The sequence below is a fragment of the Lampris incognitus genome, chromosome 3, assembly GCF_029633865.1.
Source record: "Lampris incognitus isolate fLamInc1 chromosome 3, fLamInc1.hap2, whole genome shotgun sequence".
Lineage (NCBI taxonomy): Eukaryota > Metazoa > Chordata > Actinopteri > Lampriformes > Lampridae > Lampris > Lampris incognitus.
The window spans coordinates 83,775,515-83,796,602 of NC_079213.1; the positions used below are offsets into that span (position 1 = coordinate 83,775,515).

General features: G+C 45.4%; 1 protein-coding gene across 1 annotated transcript in view; it reads right to left on the minus strand.

Moving 5' to 3' along the window:
- LOC130109573 (leukemia inhibitory factor receptor-like) overlaps window positions 1-13,935 on the minus strand; it is a 35,554-nt gene extending 21,619 nt beyond the window's left edge. The window contains exons 1-5 of the mRNA XM_056276525.1: window positions 13,735-13,935; window positions 13,210-13,371; window positions 9,210-9,371; window positions 8,990-9,059; window positions 7,885-7,960 (exon numbers count right to left, since the gene is read on the minus strand). Of these exons, the coding sequence (XP_056132500.1) occupies window positions 7,885-7,960; window positions 8,990-9,059; window positions 9,210-9,371; window positions 13,210-13,371; window positions 13,735-13,831 (567 nt within the window). The 5' untranslated portion in view covers window positions 13,832-13,935. The remainder of the gene's footprint in view (window positions 1-7,884; window positions 7,961-8,989; window positions 9,060-9,209; window positions 9,372-13,209; window positions 13,372-13,734) is intronic.
- Between the last annotated feature and the right edge of the window lie 7,153 nt (window positions 13,936-21,088).

Below are 21,088 nucleotides of genomic sequence, written 5' to 3' on the forward strand. Positions count from 1 at the left end.
CCGCACAGGCAAACTGAAGATATGCCTAGATCCCTGTGATTTGAATAAATCCATCAAAAGACCACACTACCCACTTCCCACGCTGGATGACATCACTCCAAAACTGGCAGGAGCGCAGTTCTTCAGCGTCATGAATGCAAGGTCAGGCTACTGGGCAATTAAGCTAACACACGAATCCTCCATGTTAACAACATTCAATACTGTAGTTGGCCGATACAGGTTCCTCCGCCTGCCTCTTGGCATAATTTCGGCACAGGGTGAGTTCCAGAGAAAAATAGACGAAACCTACAAAGGGCTGAGTGGTGTCGCTGCAATCGTCGATGACATCCTGGTCTATGGCCGGACCAATGAAGAGCATGATGCCAACCTGCAAGCCATGCTGGAGAGGACCAGAGAGAGGGGAGTGCGTCTCAACCTGGAAAAGAGCAAGATCTGCATCACACAGGTCAGTTACTTTGGACACAGGCTCACACGCAACGGCATCAAACCGGATCCCGAAAAGGTAAAAGCCATGAAGGAGATGGAGGCACCACGGAGCACGGCTGAGCTGGAGACCATTCTGGGGATGGTGAACTACCTGGCTCGATTCATCCCCAGGCTGTCCGAAGTAAATGCACCCCTCCGCCAGCTCCTGAAGCACAGCAGTGAGTTTGTATGGGATGAAATGCACCACTCCTCTTTCCAGCAAATGAAGGACCTCATCACATGGGAGCCAGGACCCGTGCTCACCTTCTATGACCCCAAGAGGGAGCTGAGGCTCCACATTGACGCGTCTAAGAGTGGCTTAGGGGCAGTGCTCCTATAAGAAAGTAAGCCCATCGCGTACGCTTCCAAATCACTCACACCCACAGAAGAAAACTATGCTCAAATAGAGAAAGAAATATTTGCTGTACTCTTTGGGTGTAAACGTTTTCACCAATATGTCTACGGGCACAAGGTCATCATAGAATCAGATCACAATCCGTTGGCATAGATACTGAGAAAGCCCCTTGCAGTAACTCCTCCACGCTTGCAACGAATGATTCTGCAGCTGCAGAAATATGACATCGCCATCATCCATCGTCCAGGTAAAGATATTCCTGTCGCAGACACACTCTCCAGGAAGTCAATAGCCTACAGTAACCACACTCTGAGCAAGGGCATGGATACTCAGGTTCACACAGTCATCAGCAACCTGCCAGTGAGTGACAGAAAGCTTGCTGACATCAGAGTAGCAGCTGAACAGGACGCTCAGTTCACTGTGTTGAAACAGACGATACTGTCAGGATGGCCTGAGGTGAGAAAAAGATGCCCGCCAACCATAGCTCAATACTGGAACCACAGGGACGAAGTATCCGAAATGGATGGAATCCTATTCAAGGGTGAGAAAATCATTGTCCCACACTCTCTCAGAGCAAACATGCTTACATGCATACACACTCCACACCTGAGCACAGAGAAAAGTAAGCAGAGAGCCAGAGACATCCTGTTCTGGCCAAGAATGGGAAAAGAAATCGAGGCCATGGTGGAGAAGTGCGCTATCTGCGTTCTGCCTTGAACATCAAAAATCAAACCCAAAAGAGCCAATGATGTCACACAAATTTCCAGAGAGGCTGTGGCAATTCATTGCCAGTGATCTGTTTTCCTGGGAGGGAAAGGACTATGTCGAGCTTGAGAGGCTATATTCTACCATCTCATCAGCGGTGATCCGAAAGCTGAAAGCCATGTTCTCCTGGAATGGCGTTCCTGAAAAGGTAATCTCGTATAACGGCCTGCAATATAGCTCACAGGAATTCAAGAACTTTGCGAGTGCCTGAGACTTCAAACACACAACAACAAGCTCCCACTACCTGCAAAGCAATAGGCTTGCAGAAAAAACAGTCCAGACCGCCAAAGCGATGCTGGACAAGGCACAGGCTGAAAAGACGGATCCCTACCTCAGTCTGCTGGAGTACTGGAACACTCCAGTAGATGGCTTCAAGTCATCAGCACAGCTGCTTATGAGCCAAAGGCTGAGATCCATTCTCCCCACCACAGCGACACACCTGCAACCCCAGGTCATCTGCTAAAAGTCAGTGAGAGAGAGGCAAGAATAGCGGCAACTCCAGCAGCACCGGTACTACAACCGAAATGTCAGGTCACTGTCAGCATTGGAGGCTGGAGACACTGTACACTACCAACTGGAAAATGGACAGTGGAAACCTGCAACCATCCTTCAACCTGCAGATACAGACAGGTTTTACCACATCCGCACTGCTGAGGGCCAAACTTACCGTCGCAACCGCCGTTGCCTCCTGCAGACCAAAGTATGCGAACCACAACACACAGCTGAAGTGTGTGGTGGGCTGGACATTCAAAAAACCCAGAACTTACCTGCAGACACCACTGGCACTGAGGACTCTGCCATTAACGGGCAAACACCTTGTGTCACCAACAGGTCTGGGCGCAGAGTCGAGCTGAGAAAAGTGCTGGATTTGTAATTGTAAAGGGTGTAGGCGGATCGCTGCGCTACAAAAAAAGAAAAGAAAAACAATCCTGTTACAATGTTAATTGTAAGTTCAAATGTGTTTGTTCAACATACCTATTACTTACCTGTTACTTACCTGTTCTGCAAGGTGAAAAGGGGCAATGCACTGTTTAGCATATTGTTCAAGTGAAACTTTGAAAGGTGAAAGTATTATTATGATTAGATCTGCATTAGTCGTTGTCATGTACTTTAAGTGATAAAATGCTGTCACAAAATTACTTAAGTTATTTTCTAATGTTATGTTCTTTCATTACAAAAGAAGGGGGATGTAATATCCTGAAGCTAGACATAGCCTAGGATATAATTGGCTGACACGACGCCTCATTTGCATATATCAGGGTTATATGAGGATGCTTGCTGCATGACTAAAACACACAAGATGGATGCTGCAATAAAGGGTGTCAGACGTGATATCATCTCCTGTCAATTTCCTATAAGACCACTGTAAGAGGGACTATAGCGAAACCACAAAGTATTACACTATTCACTGGGCTTTTCCCAGCTGGTGGCAGAATGTGTTTCCTGGTTTCAATAAAGGTGATCGCCCCAACCCTTACATCATCCAAACAAGATCTGTTCCCTGCACTAATCACACTGTCAATCAGATAGTTTCAGGTGTTAGTACCAATAGCTTTCTGAGGCCCCCCACCTGGGCCAGACGGGATGTCGCCCTCTCCTTCCCTGGGTGAGGTGATTAAGGAGTAGGTGTTGCTTGACGTCCGATCTTCCCTGGCCTCTCCTCCCCATTCTCCAGACAGTAATATGGTTGATTTTGGCTGGTTGTCACCATTGGCTATCGATGCTAATGTAGCTAATGTGGGTAACCGCACCCTGAATCTCTCTGATGGTGCTGATAGACATAAGAGGTGCCCCTCCTGGGCCAGAGGGGATGGCTCCCCTTCCTCCCCTGGTGAGGCAAATACGGGGCAAGCAGGGCATGTTTGCCACTCTTCCTCGGCCTCCACTTCTCTTTCACTTGAAGCTAATGTGGCTAACTGTTGGCTGTTGGCGCCTTTAGCTCTCAGAGGCGCTAATGTGGCTAACTGTCGTCTGTCAGTGCCATTAGCTATCAGAGGCACTAATGTGGCTGACTGCAACGTGTTGGCGGCATTATCGGTGGCGCTAATGTGGCCGACCACAGCCTGCTAGCTTCCCCTTTGGCAAGCAAGGCTAATATAGCTAATGCAGATGGCGCTGGAGCTGCTCAGGACAAAAGCAGTGAGAATCTTGACTTCTATCGACTGGCTGATTCTCATCGCATCACAACAGGATGTGGAAGCCCATACAGCCCTGGTGATCCATCATGTCATGCAGCTGCACTTCGCTATCAACCCCACCAAGAGTGCCCTTCAGCTGAGCCAGCAGATGCCCTACTTCGTTTGCTTTTGACTCCCAGGCTATGATGATGTGCCTGTCAGAGGAGCATTGTTGCGGCTGACACAACGTGTTTTATCCTTGGTCTTGGTGCCGGCAGGGAGTGTCATGTCTCGCCTCAGGAAGATGTCAGCAGTTCAACCAGTGGTGCACCTGGGGCTGCTACACATAAGAAACCTGCAATGTTGGTTCACACGACTGCAGCTAAATCCAATCCGAGACAAACAGCATCCCCGCGCTGGGACAGAGAGATGTGAAATTTTGGGATTCACTTGCCTTTCTCCGCGAGGAAGTTTGACTGGGGTGTGTCCCCCACTACATTCAGGTCTTCATAGATGCCTCCCTGGCCAGCTGTGGAGGTGACCCTCGGCCAGGCCTGCATGGGGGCATGTGGTCTGGCGCCCTTCACCACATAAAATTTCTGGAGTTCACGGCGGTTGAGAAGGTGCTTCACTCTTCTACTGAGAGGAAATCACGTCATGGTGAGGTTAGACTCCACTATGGTGGTGGCTTGCCTGAACAGACAAGGGGGCATCAGCTCCCCGGCACTGTACAGGAGGATTGTCTCCTTCCTGATGTGGGCAGATCACCATCTCCACTCCTTGAAATCCTGCCATATTCCGGGGGTTTCTCAATTTCGGGGCAGACAGGACCTCTTGGTCAAGCATTTCCTGATGGGGTCCATAGGCTGAGGCCCCCTACTTGACGCTTTGTTCCTCAGTGGGACCTGCAGACGGTTCTGGACGCCTTTTGAGCCACTTGGCCAGGTAGACTTGAAATTGTTATCTATCAAGATGGCTATTCTCTTAGGTCTTACTTCAGCCAAGAGAGCCATGTTGTTTGTGTGCCTTGTCAGTACATCCCTCCTACATGTCCTTAAGTGATGACAAGGGGTCAGTGGAACTGCACCCCAACCCATCCTTCTGGCTGAAGGTCATCACCTCCTCATTAAGGTCATCTGAGAGCATTCTTTACTCCTCACACTGACAGGGAGGAGGAGTGCCTCCACACCCTGTGTCCGGTGAGAGCGCTTTTCTGTTGTGTGGTGCACTCGGCAACAGTCAGGAAATCCAACCAACTGTTCATCTGCCATGACAGTCAGGCTCGGGGCTCCTCTGTCAATGCAGCGGCTCACTCACTAGGTTTGTGACACAATCCCCAAGAGTTATGATCCAATGGGCTGCCGCGCCAATGTGGGCCTCAGGGCACACTCGACTAGAGACATTGTATCCTCAATGACACTTTTCAGGGTAGAGTCAGTGGAAGTCATCTGCTTGGCAAAGCTTCCTAGTCCTCCACTCAACCTTCATGCAGTCATATCGACTGCTGACTCGGTACCCCATGCAGTGCTCGGTGCACTGTTGGGGGGGGGGGGGCGACTCGTCATCAGTCAACTGAGAAGGCAGCTGTGCAAAGCACTTGGCGGGTTGTTGCAGTATGGCGCAAGACCCCCAGGGGGACCAGTGCTCAACCGTTGGACTGCTGCTGAATAGGGTGTTGTTTTGGCTAGTGTCTGACTAGTGTCAGTCGGGGCCAGCTTGGCGTATACTCATCCCTAATGGCCTTCGCTTTAGGTGTAAACCAATAGTAAAGCCTGTTAGAGGGTGGTGCACATACGACATAGAAATAGTAGATATGTTGGATGTAACTCCAGTTCTATGAGTACGTGCATAGCTCTCTACCCTCTAGCCCAGCTGGCCCCAGTCTTTGTTGCGGAGTTCAAAGGGAGAAGAGCAGCGGAGATGCAGGGCTTTTATAGGAGGTGGGGCATGATGTGCCTCCTACTATCTAATTGGGCAGTGAAGGAAAAATCTTTTTCAGGTGCCGAGGCAGAGCCTGAAAGGGTAAACCAATAGTGAAGCCCATTAAAGGGCTATGCATGTACTCACATAACTGGAGTTACATCCAGGGTAACTACTATTTACCCTTACCTTAACCAATAGCTAACCTTAACCTAACCGATAGCTAACCCACAACCATCTTTTTCCCCCGAGTCGCAAAGGCAGGACATCACAACAATGTGATTGGTCAGTTACAATGGTGGTCCTGGAGCAACATTTATTATGTCGCAAGAAAAACACCAACACAGCAATATCAGATACATCTAAATGCGATAGCTATCCCATGTATTCAAACTATCTAAAAATCCAAGTGTAAATAGAACCAAGAGGCATTGAAAAAGGATTTTAATTTGATTGCTCAAATTACCTCCATAGATGTTTACACTTGCATATCTACTATATGTTGTTTGACTGAATCAGATAGCTATCAGACATATAATCATGTTAAGTGTAACCAGTTTCAATAACTTTTATCTACAGTGCATCCGGAAAGTATTCACACCCCTTCACTTTCCCCACATTTGGTATGTTACAGCCTTATTCCAAAATGGATTAAATTCATTTTTCCCCATCAATCTACACACAATACCCCATAATGACAAAGTGAAAAAGGTTTTGTAGAAATTTTTGCAAATTCATTAAAAATAAAAAACTGAAATATTGCATGTACATAAGTATTAACACCTTTTGCTATGACAATCAAAATTAAGCTCAGGTTCATCCTGTTTTCACTGATCATCCTTGAGATGTTTCTACATCTTGATTGGAGTCCACTTGTAGTAAATTCAATTCATTGGACATGATTTGGAAAGGCACACACCTGTCTATATAAGGTCCCACTGTTGACAGTGCATGTCAGAGCAGAAACCAAGCCATGAAGTCAAAGGAATTGTCTATGGACCTCCGAGACAGGATTGTATCGAGGCACAGATCTGGGGAAGGGTACAAAAAAAATTCTACAGCTTTGAAGGTCCCAAAGAGCACAGTGGTCTCCATCATTCGTAAATGGAAGAAGATTGGATCCACCAGGACTCTTCCTAGAGCTGGCCGCCCAGCCAAACTGAGCAATCGGGGGAGAAGGGCCTTGGTCAGGGAGGTGAGCAAGAACCTGATGGTCACTCTGACAGAGCTTCAGCGTTCCTCTGTGCAGATGGGAGAACCTTCCAGAAGTACAACCATCTCTGCAGCACTCCACCAATCAGGCCTTTATGGTAGAGTGGCCAGACAGAAGCCTCTGCTCAGTAAAAGGCACATGACAGCCCGCTTGGAGTTTGCCAGAAAGCACCTAAAGGACTCAGACCATGAGAAACAAGATTCTCTGGTCTGATGAAACCAAGATTGAACTCTTTGGCCTGAATGCCAAACTTCACATCTGGAGGAAACCAAGCACCTCTCATCACCTTGCTAATACCGTCCCTACAGTGAAGCATGGTGGTGGACGCATCATGCTGTGGGGATGTTTTTCAGCGGCAGGAACTGGGAGACTAGTCAGGATCGAGGGAAAGATGAATAGAGCAGAGTACAGAGAGATCCTTGAAGAAAACCTGCTCCAGAGCGCTCAGGACCTCAGACTGGAGCGAAAGTTTACCTTTCAACACGACAATGACCCTAAGCACACAGCCAAGACAATGAAGGAGTGGCTTCGGGACAAATCTGTGAATGTCCTTGGGTGGCACAGCCAGAGCCCAGACTTGAACCCCATTGAACATCTCTGGAAAGACCTGAAAATAGCTATGCAGCGACATTCCCCATCTAACCTTACAGAGCTCGAGAGGATCTGCAGAGAAGAATGGGAGAAATACCCCAAACATAGGTGGGCTAAGCTTGTAGCTTCATACCCAAGAAGACTTGAGGCTGTAATCGCTGCCAAGGGTGCCTCAACCAAGTACTGAGTAAAAGGTGTGAATACTTATGTACATGCAATATTTCAGTTTTTTATTTTTAATAAATTTGCAAAAATTTCTACAAAACCCTTTTCGCTTTGTCATTATGGGGTATTGTATGTAGATTGATGAGAAAAAAAGGAATTTAATCCATTTTGGAATAAGGCTGTAACATAACAAAATGTGGGGAAAGTGAAGGGGTTTGAATACTTTCTGGATGCACTGTAGATGTGAATTCTGCAATAATTACATCTCAGATGATCCTCTAATCAGGTGTTACCTGAATATCTGGTTGACAGTCGTCCGAGGTTGCAATAACAGGCACCGGCACAGGGGGGAAGATCTTATTTTTTATTCTAAACATAAAAACAGAATAGAAGGTGGACAAACTGGGGACCAAAGATTATCTAAGGAGGAAATATAAGACACCAACTAGACTAAGTCAGTACGTTTACATGACACTTAAAAATCGAATTATTGCGTTAGTCCAAAACCAGACTTTTAAAATGCATGTAAACATGTTAGCTCGACTGAAATCGAAGTTGTAATAGTCGAACTAACACACCCAGATAATGCGATTGGAAGTCGATTTACTTCAGCATGTATTCACCTTAGTTGGACTGGAGCTGGTCGAGGCGATCTGCGCACGCGCTAACTTTACGCTTGCCAAGTCTGACCCGGAAGTCGAACAGCGTAAACAGACGAAGAGGGGGACACAAGAAGATGAAGCCAGTAACTGCAAACATGGCGAAAACATCGAGAGCTCATTTTTGGACGGATGAAGAAACGGAGTATATGCTTACTCAGTTGAAAGAGCTGAACATTTTAAAATACATGGACGGGAAGAAGACAAGAAATGGCGACTTATTCAAAAAAGTAGCCGAGCAGATGGTCGGGGCAGGGTTTAAAAGGACGCCGGAGCAGATCCGCGTTCGGTGGAAGCACCTTAAACAGGCGTACTACAACGGCAAAAAAAATAACTCGACTGTTGTGCTCTGCGTGTGTGACGTAATAGGTCAACCGGTAATGACCCAATAGAAACAAGCTGAAAGAGTGCATATCGCCACCTATCGTAGCGGAGCCCACATGACTCCCTCAGTAAATCGATTTCCCTCCCGCGCATGTATACTGGGACCAAAGTCAGTAGTCGGACCAATGAACTAATCGAGCTATAACCATAGCTCGACTAAACTGTGCATGTAAACGTACTGACTGTCTCATTAAAACATGTTAAATTCTTAACATGTTTCACATCATCCAACAGTTGTTAGTCTTGATGTGAGCCAGATGGTGGCAGTCTTAGTAATCCTCACAGAGCCTGGTATCGGTGTTATTGCACAAAAGAATGTCAATTTACTGTAACACACGAAAGGAAAATGACTAACCTCTTAAAGACAAAGGGGCAAATTATTGTGGTTAAAAGGAAAGCAGTCATCACACCAATACTCAACAACACTGTTTTGAGGGGAAAACGATAGGATAAGATGAATTAGTAGGATGAAAATACAGTCTCATTGTCTTGTCCTTCAAAATAACAACTACTTTAAATATGAGAAATCATAAGAGAAGCCAATATGATAAATTGTTCTGGAAATCTACCAATACCTGTACTGTTTTCAAGCTTCTCTGGCACTGTATTGGTAGTTACAAAAGCTTTAGGTCCTGCTCCTGCCACTGTCATTGCAGCCAAACTGAGTTGGTATCTGACCCCAGGTGTTAACTTCTCAAGACGATAGTGGGTTTGTAATGCAGAGACATTATGGCACTCTAGAAATGGAAAACACAGTCTGTAGCATGAAAAGCGCGATATAAATGTAATGATTACTGTTATTATGAAGCTGTTCTGTTTCTTCTTTCATTCAAATGATGACGTGGCTAAATGTAACTTATTTTGTCTGTGTCAAAAAAAAAAATATATATATATATATATATATATATATATATATATATACACTACCGTTCAAAAGTTTGGGATCACATTGAAATGTCCATATTTTTGAAGGAAAAGCAGTGTACTTTTCAATGAAGATAACTTTAAACTAGTCTTAACTTTAAAGAAATACACTCTATACATTGCTAATGTGGTAAATGACTATTCTAGCTGCAAATGTCTGGTTTTTGGTGCAATATCTACATAGGTGTATAGAGGCCCATTTCAAGCAACTATCACTCCAGTGTTCTAATAGTACAATGTGTTTGCTCATTGGCTCAGAAGGCTAATTGATGATTAGAAAACCCTTGTGCAATCATGTTCACACATCTGAAAACAGTTTAGCTCGTTACAGAAGCTACAAAACTGACCTTCCTTTGAGCAGATTGAGTTTCTGGAGCATCACATTTGTGGGGTCAATTAAACGCTCAAAATGGCCAGAAAAAGAGAACTTTCATCTGAAACTCGACAGTCTATTCTTGTTCTTAGAAATGAAGGCTATTCCATGCGAGAAATTGCTAAGAAATTGAAGATTTCCTACACCGGTGTGTACTACTCCCTTCAGAGGACAGCACAAACAGGCTCTAACCAGAGTAGAAAAAGAAGTGGGAGGCCGCGTTGCACAACTGAGCAAGAAGATAAGTACATTAGAGTCTCTAGTTTGAGAAACAGACGCCTCACAGGTCCCCAACTGGCATCTTCATTAAATAGTACCCGCAAAACACCAGTGTCAACATCTACAGTGAAGAGGCGGCTGCGGGATTCTGGGCTTCAGGGCAGAGTGGCAAAGAAAAAGCCATATCTGAGACTGACCAATAAAAGAAAAAGATTAAGATGGGCAAAAGAACACAGACATTGGACAGAGGAAGACTGGAAAAAAGTGTTGTGGACGGATGAATCCAAGTTTGAGGTGTTTGGATCACAAAGAAGAACGTTTGTGAGACGCAGAACAAATGAAAAGATGCTGGAAGAATGCCTGACGCCATCTGTTAAGCATGGTGGAGGTAATGTGATGGTCTGGGGTTGCTTTGGTGCTGGTAAGGTGGGAGATTTGTACAGGGTAAAAGGGATTCTGAATAAGGAAGGCTATCACTCCATTTTGCAACGCCATGCCATACCCAGTGGACAGCGCTTGATTGGAGCCAATTTCATCCTACAACAGGACAATGACCCTAAACACACCTCCAAATTGTGCAAGAACTATTTAGAGCAGAAGCAGGCAGCTGGTATTCTATCGGTAATGGAGTGGCCAGCGCAGTCACCAGATCTGAACCCCATTGAGCTGTTGTGGGAGCAGCTTGACCGTATGGTACGCAAGAAGTGCCCATCCAACCAATCCAACTTGTGGGAGCTGCTTCTGGAAGCGTGGGGTGCAATTTCTCCAGATTACCTCAACAAATTAACAGCTAGAATGCCAAAGGTCTGCAATGCTGTAATTGCTGCAAATGGAGGATTCTTTGACGAAAGCAAAGTTTGATGTAAAAAAAATCTTATTTCAAATACAAATCATTATTTCTAACCTTGTCAATGTCTTGACTCTATTTTCTATTCATTTCACAACATATGGTGGTGAATACGTGTGACTTTTCATGGAAAACACAAAATTGTTTGGGTGATCCCAAACTTTTGAACGGTAGTGTATATATATATCTCCATCCATCCATCCATCCATTGTCTGAACCACCTATCCTGCTCTCAGGGTCGCCAGGATGCTGGAGCCTCTATATATATATATATACACACACATATATACACATATATACACATATATACATATATATACATACATACATACACACACACACACACACACACACACACACACACACACACACACACACACACACACACACACACACACACCAATCAGTCAAGACATTAAAACCACTGACAGGTAAGTGAATAACAACACTGATTATCTTCTTACAATGACACCTGTCAAGGGGTCAAAAGGTGGGATATATTAGGCAGCAAGTGAACAGTCAGTTCTTGAATTCGATGTGTTGGAAGCAGGAAAAATGGGCAAGCATAAGGATCTGAGCAACTTTGACAGGGGCCAAGTTGGGATGGCTAGACAACTGTGTCAGAGCATCTCCAAAATGGCAGGTCTTGTGGGGTGTTCTCAGTATGCAGTGGTCAGTACCTACCAAAAGTGGTTTAAGGAAGTACAAACAGTGAACCAGCAACAGGGTCATGGGCACCCAAGGCTCACTGATGTGCAAAGGGGAGCGAAGGCTAGCCTGTCTGGTCAGATCCAACTGAAGAGCTACTGTAGCTCAAATTGCTGAAAAAGTTAATGCTTGCTATGATAGACAGGTGTCAGAACACACAGTGCATCACAGATTGGTGCTATGGGGTTGCATACAGTGCCAGTGCTGACCCCTGTCCACCACAGAGCGCTTACAATGGGCATGTGAGCATCAGAACTAAACCAAGGAGCAATGGAAGAAGGTTGCCTGGTATGATAAATCATGTTTTCTTTTACATCATTGGATGGCCAGGGGTGTGTGCACCGTTTACCTGGTGAAGAGATGGCACCAGGATGCACTATGGGGAGAAAGCAAGCCGGCAGAGGCAATGAGATTCTCTGGGCAATGTTCTGCTGGGAAACCTTGGATCCTGGCATGCATGTGGATGTTACTTTGACACGTACCAACTTCCAAAACATCATTGCAGACCAAGTACACCCCTTCATGATAATGCTATTCCCTGATGGCAGTGGCCTCTTTCAGCAGGATAATATGCCCTGTCACATTGCAAAAATTGTTCAGGAATGGTTTGAGGAACATGACAAAGAGTTCAAGGTGTTGTCTTGGTCTCCAAATTCCCCAGATCTCAATCCGATCAAGCATCAGTGGGATGTGCTGGAAAAACAACTCTGATCCATGGAGGCCCCACCTCACAACTTATAGGACTTAAAGGATCTGCTGCCAGATACCACAGGACACCTTCAAGGGTCTTGTGGAGTCCACACCTCAATGGGTCAGAGCTGTTTTGGTGGCATGAGGGGGACCTAAACAATATTAGGCAGTTGGTTTTAATGTTTTGGCTGATTAGTGTATAATGGTTGTGAGAGAATTAAGGGTTACACTTTATTTTAGGGGGTTGGAAATTACCTAGTAATTTCCTAATAATAAGGTGGTAATTATCACGTAATTTCTTAGAAATAAGGTTGAAATTACCTTGTAATTTGGGTTAGGGTAAACTAAAATTACCTGTAAAAACTACCACCTTATTACTAGGAAATTACAAGGTAATTTCAACCTTATTTCTAAGAATTTACATAATAATTACATTATTACTAGGAAATTACTAGGTAATTTCCGACCCTCTAAAATAAAGTGTTACCAAATTAAGCCTTCTAGTCATTGTTCTTTTTAACAATTAATACATTTTGATGAATAAATTATGCATGGTAAAACAGCTGATGGAATGAATGAAAAGTTATTGATTTATGGTGAAGAGCAGACAGGTTTTTCTTGACACCATTACTTCCATTGAAGGTGGCACATTGATTTCAGTTTCGTATTTTTCCATAATTCCATGTTAAAAGTGTTTTCACTTTGTTAACTGAAAGGCATTTTAGATAATAGCATCAATGGACTGTCTAACACTAAGTTACATTCTCGTTTGAATTTGACCATTTGGGTGCTGAGAGATGAATGAACTTGCAACCTTCTCTGTTTGCCTCTTTCTGCGGGGTGGTTCTCATGCTACAAACAGTGTAGTGTGTAAGGGTGCCATTCGCTTTCTCCGTAGGAAGAACTGTCCAGGACAGCTCAACAGAACTTTTTGTCTCATTGAAAACCCTGAAATCCTTGGGGCTGGCAGTGGGCACTGAAAGAGGCAACAGAATTATACTTTTGTTTGTTGGTTTGTTCATGTTTCCTACAAAAAGATAAACATGTGAAAACAGTGTTGACCTTTTCATGCTTTACTCAACATCAATTGAAAAATACGACAGAGAAAGACAGGTCAAAGACAGAGAAATAGAAAGACATGCAACTTAGGTCATGAGTTAGATAGGCTGCTGCTTAGTCCAAAGTTAAAGTTACAGTATTCCCCAACTTTAACTGTACCATCATCTGTCTGCGGTCTGTATTTTAACTGTCATCTGGCATTGTTGCAGGAAGTTCAAAGGGACTCTATACAGCTTACTAAGTACTGCATGTAGCACAATTTCATTTAAATGATACTTACCACCCTGCTTTTTGTAAAAGAGACACATTTTGACTGTCTGCGGTATTCCTCTTATGCATCTATGTTCTAGGTAATGGTAGCGAACATAGTCCTTCATCTCTGTAATTAAAAAACATAGGATGTCATGAGTTTTTCAGTTAATGGACCTAAGTGAAAACAGGAATAGTCTATTTCCATACAAAATAAGATACGTATACACTAGGCTCAAAGACAGCCAGCCCACTGAATAACATTGATTTTGCATGCATTGTGATCAACTGTATCCATAAATGATTGAATTACTGGTCCTGGTAAAATGGCCCTCTAAATCTAGAACACTGTCTTGGTGACCAGATTTAACCAGTTAATCATAACAGTCTGTGTCACAAGGTGGAATTTTCTTTAGCTACCATCATGCTTTCACCACTTGGTGATAACCACTTTTTAAAGCTACTATCCTGAAGATTTATGTCTAAGCAAAAGTCATTTTTAATATGTTGTTTTGTTGGCTCACTCAAAACAATAACTAATCCTCATCTCATCTCATCATCAGCTGCTTCTCCGTGGTCAGGTCATGGTGGCAGCAAGCTAAGTAGGGCACTCCAGACGTCCCTCTCCCCCAGCAAAACCCTCCAGCTCCTCCTGCGGGATCCCAAGGCATTCCCAGGCCAGACTGGACATGTAGTCCCTCCAGCGAGTTCTGGTTCTACCCTGGGGTCTCCTCCCAGTTGGACGTGCCTGGAAAACCTCCAAAGGAAGGCTCCCAGGAGGCATCCTAATCAGATGCCAAACCACTTCAACTGGCTCCATTCGATGCAAAGAAGCAGCAGCTCTACTCCAAGCTTCCTCCAAATTTCCGAGCTCCTCACCTTATCTCTAAGACTGAGCTCAGACACCCTACAGAGAAACTAATTTCAGCCACTTGTATCCGTGATGTCACCCTTTCAGTCACTACCCAAAGCTCATGACCATAGGTGAGGGTAGGAACGAAGACTGACTGGTAAATTGAGACCTTTGCCTTCTGGCTCAGCTCCCTCTTCACCACAACGGTCTGGTACAACGTCTGCATTACTGCTGATGCTGCACCAATCTGCCTGTCAATCTCCCGCTCCATCCTACCCTCACTTGTGAACAAGACCCTGAGATTCTTGAACTCCTTCACTTGAGGCAACAACTCCTCCCCAACCCGGAGGGGGCAAGCCACTATTTTCCGGTAGAGAATCATGGCCTCAGACTTGAAGGTGCTGACTCTCATCCCGGCCATTTCACACTCAGCTGCAAATCACTCCAGTGCACGCTGGAGATCTCATTCTGATGAAGCCAACAAAACCACATCATCTGTGAAGAGCAGAGATGCAATTCTGAGGTTCCCAAAATGGATACACTCCTCACCTTGGCTGCGCCTTGAGATCCTGTCCTCAAATATTGAAATCATGAACACTATAATTGTTGCTCATTATCCCTGCCAGGCGGATAGCCTGGAGGGGATTAAGTGTTTGATTGCGTGCGCATTTGTATGTGTGTGTCTGTCCATGACTAATTTCGTGAACTTGTGGTTAATTGTTTAATTTCACTCTGACAATGAATGAGGAATGAGACAAAAATCTCTTACAGTATCATCACGCTTTAATCATGCTCATGGTATGGCACACATGAAGTCAACCTTACGAGTGCGCGCCCTCCCCTGCGAGCGCTCCCCCTTTATACCTTGCTCTTACTATGCAGCAAAACTGCTGAGTCATACTTATTGTAAACAAGTCTGAGCTACATGGTATGCTACCGAGTACCTGTCTCCTTAATGTTAACAGAGCCTCTGCTCACAAGAGTGCCTTATTCAAGGAGTTCATGGGACAGTTACTTCTCCTTATCTTTCAGCTTGTAACTCACCAGTCCATTTCTCCATTTACTGTGTACAAACTTTGCGACACTGAGTTTCTCATACATTCGTCTGCTAACAGCTGACAGTTAATAGGTCTTAATTTTTGTTTTTGATGAATCATTGTGTACAGCAATCTTGATGTCTTGCTTTGGAAAGAAAGTAGTACTGTAAAAGTGACATGCAAGTGTTTCCGTTTCTATTAGACTAGACTTAGATGTTATGTTCACTGCTCTTTGGGCCAAGGCAAATTGCTTGTATGCATGTCATACTTAGCAAAAAAAAAAAAGGACATCTAATACTGTTGAACTGGAAGAGCTCAAAACCTCCATCCCATGTCAGATGTATCAGGGATATGTTTCATCTTAAACTGAAAGAGATCAAATTTACCTAAAGGGGTGATAAGGATAAGTTCAAGAAATTCTGGATGCCATTTCTGATTTACTTTAATAATCTAACCAATGTAACAAACTGGGCTACCTCTTGATTTGAGTCTGGAATGGCCCAACATTTGTTAATTGTAGGATGAGAGTACTTCTATGTGTATATTTGGTGAATTATGTTGACGCTGTTTGTTTGTTTATTGATTCAACGGTCTTGTACTTACTGTCTTTTGCTGTTTTTTTTCTTTCCTTCCTTCTGTTCGTCTTTGATTTAACTGTGTGTAATTTATAATTTTTCTAAATTATATTTCATCTAGAGGATCTGGGAGCATGGGGAGGGAGGGAGTGGGAGGGATTTGGCGGCACGAATTCAAGTTTACAGGGGCCTCACCGAGTACCGGTGTGGGAAGATGGTGATGCGAACTTACATTTGCAGCAGCCTCACCCAGTACCATCCATGCAGTATCTTTGTCCATGTCTGCGTCTAAGTTTTTTTTTTGTCTTTGTTTGATGGCTGAGAGAGTTGGCGCTGGATCGGCTGGGAGAGCTTGGTCTGCTGTATCCTGTGGGCCCAGGGACCACGGCTCCAATCGGAGCTTTGCCCTAAGAGGTAACACCAAGGGCGCAGGATGCAGAAGCGGGGCAGGCTAAGCTCACTGCTAGCCCATGTGGACCAGCAGTTCCGATAACACCGAAGGCGGTCTGGCCGCGGCCTCGCCTACCGTTGACTGTGTTTTAGTGGAGTGTAGGGAGGTGTGTCGAAGGTGTCTAGCTGGGACAGCTGGCGTTGGATTGGCTGGGGGAGCCTGGTCGGCTGCATCTGGTGGGCCCATGGCCATGGCCCTGCTGGACCTGCGCCCGTGGAGGAAACATCAAGGCAGTCTAACAGGACGTGGAATGGGCAGGCTAGGCTAACTGCTAGCCCATGCAGACCGGCAGTGCTGACAGTCATCCTGGCTGGCGTTTGTTCTCTGGACAGTGGAATTTTTGGACTGTGTTGCACTGAGTGGACTGTGTTGTTAACTGTTTGTGTTTTGTTTTTTTTTGCTTTGTTCTCTCTGTTTTTCTATGCTTTTGGTGGTGTCGTTTCTGGGAAATTTGGGATGTGTTTTTGTCTTTTGTGTCGCATTGCTGGGGGCAACAGAATTTTGTCTGTTTTGTGTACGCAAGTACATGAAAGAAATGACAATAAATTGTTCCCGATTCCTAATTTACTATGTAACATTATTAAATAGGTTTGATTTGTACACATGTTAAATATGGAAATGTCAATAAGCATCTAAAAAAAACAATAGGTCTGCATTTGTTCATATGGAGAAGACACTTTATAACACTACCTTTGTTCCGTTACATATGAATTTTAAGCATTTATCTGAGATATATAGACTAAAGTTAAACATGGTATAGGTCATATGTGGTCAAAGATTAAAAGTAAGCAAACGTCATATGATTTTATTGCAGACAAATTGCCTTCACAATGTATCAGCCTAAAATATTTTGTGCAGTTATGACTGTATGATGAATCTCTCGCTGCCGTAATTCAAAACCTTCGAAAAACGTTTCTTCTCGCTATCGCCGCTCCCTCTCTTCATTCACTCTCTAGCTTGCTCGACCAATGCTGCTCTCCATCGCTGCTTGCTTTGAGTCAATGCTGCGCATGCCTGATTCACGTCTATGGTCGGCTCAGATCGGGCAGCAACATGAACAAATGTTCTTAAAAGAATTTTGATGATCCAAAAAAATGCGTAAGTTATAAAGGAGCAGTCAAAGCAGGAAGTGTTGCATATTATATTTTTGGCGGGGGGATTTCCCCCCCTTTTTCTCCCCAATTGTACCTGTCCAATTACTGCCCGGTCGCTGCTCCACCTCTGCCAATCCGCGGAGGGCTGCAGACTACCACATGCCTCCCCCGATACATGTGAAGTCACCAGCTGCTTCTTTTCACCTGCCAGTGAGAAGTTTCACCAGGGGGGCGTAGCGCATGGGAGGATCACGCTATTCCCCGCAGTTCCCCCTCCCCCCCCGAACAGGCGCCCTGACCGACCAGATGAGGTGCTAGTGCAGCAACCAGGACACATGCCCACATCCGACTTCCAACCCACAGACACAGCCAATTGTGTCTGTAGGAACGCCCGAGCAAGCTAGAGATAACACAGAGATTCGAACAGGCGATCCCCGTGTTGGTAGGCAAAGGAATAGACCGCTACGCAACCCGGACGCCCTGTGTTGCATATCCTTGTCGCTGCCCGATCCGAGTCAACAGTAGATGTGAGTCGCGCATGTGCAAGCGTAAACGGTTTACCCAGCTTTATTATTTTATGAAAATAAAGACAGGGTTAGGGTCACACCAAAATGGTCACATAGCAAACCTTTCCCTTTTTTGAGGAGGGGGGGGTTTCTCCACACTTGCCCAACTGTACACGGCCAATCACCCCACTCTCTGAGCCATCCCAGTTGCTGTTTCACCCCCTTTGCCAATCCGGGGAGGGCTGCAGACTACCACATGCCTCCTCCGATACATGTGGAGATGCCAGCCACTTCTTTTCACCTGACAGTGAGGCGTTTCACCAGGGGGACGTAGCACATGGGAGGATCACGCTATTCCCCCCAGTTCTCCCTCCCCCCTAAACAGGTGCCCCGGCTGACCAGAGGAGGCGCTAGTGCAGCAACCAGGACACATACAGTGCATCCGGAAAGTATTCACACCCCTTCACTTTCCCCACATTTTGTTATGTTACAGCCTTATTCCAAAATGGATTAAATTCATTTTTTTTCCTCATCAATCTAAACACAATACCCCATAATGACAAAGAGGAAAAAGGTTTTGTAGAAATATTTGCACATTTATTAAAAATAAAAAACTGAAAAATTGCATGTACATAAGTATTCACACCTTTTGCTATGACACTCAAAATCGAGCTCAGGTTCATCCTGTTTCCACTGATCATCCTTGAGATGTTTCTACATCTTGATTGGAGTCCACTTGTAGTAAATTCAATTGATTGGACATGATTTGGAAAGGCACACACCTGTTTATATAAGGTCCCACTGTTGACAGTGCATGTCAGAGCAGAAACCAAGCCATGAAGTCAAAGGAATGTCTGTGGACCTCCGAGACAGGATTGTATCGAGGCACAGATCTGGGGAAGAGTACAAAAAAAATTCTACAGCTTTGAAGGTCCCAAAGAGCACAGTGGTCTCCATCATTCGTAAATGGAAGAAGTTTGGATCCACCAGGACTCTTCCTAGAGCTGGCCGCCCAGCCAAACTGAGCAATCGGGGGAGAAGGGCCTTGGTCAGGGAGGTGACCAAGAACCCGATGGTCACTCTGACAGAGCTCCAGCATTCCTCTGTGCAGATGGGAGAACCTTCCAGAAGGACAACCCCCTCTGCAGCACTCCACCAATCAGGCCTTTATGGTAGAGTGGCCAGACGGAAGCCTCTGCTCGGTAAAAGGCACATGACAGTCCGCTTGAAGTTTGCCAGAAAGCACCTAAAGGACTCTCAGACCATGAGAAACAAGATTCTCTGGTCTGATGAAACCAAGATTGAACTCTTTGGCCTGAATGCCAAACTTCACGTCTGGAGGAAACCAGGCACCTCTCATCACCTTGCTAATACCGTCCCTACAGTGAAGCATGGTGGTGGACGCATCATGCTGTGGGGATGATTTTCAGAGGCAGGAACTGGGAGACTAGTCAGGATCGAGGGAAAGATGAATGGAGCAAAGTACAGAGAGATCCTTGATGAAAACCTGCTCCAGAGCGCTCAGGACCTCAGACTGGGGTGAAGGTTTACCTTTCAACACGACAACGACCCTAAGCACACAGCCAAGACAACGAAGGAGTGGCTTCGGGACAAGTCTGTGAATGTCCTTGAGTGGCCCAGCCAGAGCCCAGACTTGAACATCTCTGGAAATACCTGAAAATAGCTGTGCAGTGACGCTCCCCATCTAACCTTACAGAGCTCGAGAGGATCTGCAGAGAAGAATGGGAGAAATACCCCAAATATAGGTGTGCCAAGCTTGTAGCTTCATACCCAAGAAGACTTGAGGCTGTAATCGCTGCCAAGGGTGCCTCAACCAAGTACTGAGTAAAGGGTGTGAATACTTATATACATGCAATATTTCAATTTTTTATTTTTAATAAATTTGCAAAAATTTCTACAAAACCTTTTTCGCTTTGTCATTAAGGGGTATGGTATGTAGATTGATGAGAAAAAAAGGAATTTAATCAATTTTGGAATAAGGCTGTAACATCACAAACTGTGGGGAAAGTGAAGGGGTGTGAATACTTTCCGGATGCACTGTACCCACATCCAGCTTCCCACCCACACACATGGCCAATTGTGTCTGTAGGGACGCACAACCAAGCCAGAGGTAACACCGGGATTCGAACCGGTGATCCTTGTGTTGGTAGGCAAAGGAATAGACTGCTACGCTACCCGGATGCCTGTAAACCTTTTCCTTTTGGGAAGTGCAAGTTCATATTAGACTTAAATAGAGCCACACAGGTACACCCCCGGAGTTGAGACAGTGCCCTCTACAGACTTTGTACAATTATCTGATCAGCAGCATCATCAGCAGGAGAGGAGTCCCAGTCTGGTCAAGGACGAACAACAGGAACTCTGGATCAGTCCACAGGAAGACCAACATCCATTGCAGGCAGTAGCTGATACCTCTGAGTCCATATTGTAGCGATTCGGGGGACAACGCCACCACAGGAACTGCCGCGGCCGAGAAGCGAACCCGTATCGCCCGTACCGCAGGAGACATCGCTAACCGCTCGACTAAAGGGTCAAACCCGCCTGCCAGCGTGTCTTCTTATCCATGCACGTTACACTACCCCCCTCCTTCGGGAAACGCGTCCCCGTGCTTAAGCATATCAGCTCCTTCACGCCTCAGGGCGCATACGCTTCCGATGGCCTTACGGTCGCTCCATCCCACTTCCGACATCAATGTAGCGAATTCGGGGTACAACGCAACCACAGGAGCTGCCGCGGCCGGAAGTGAACCTGTATCACCCGCACCGCAGGAGACATCGCTAACCGCTCGACTAAAGGGTCAGACCCGCCAGCCAGCGGCCAGTGTGTCTTCTTATCCATGCACGTTACAATA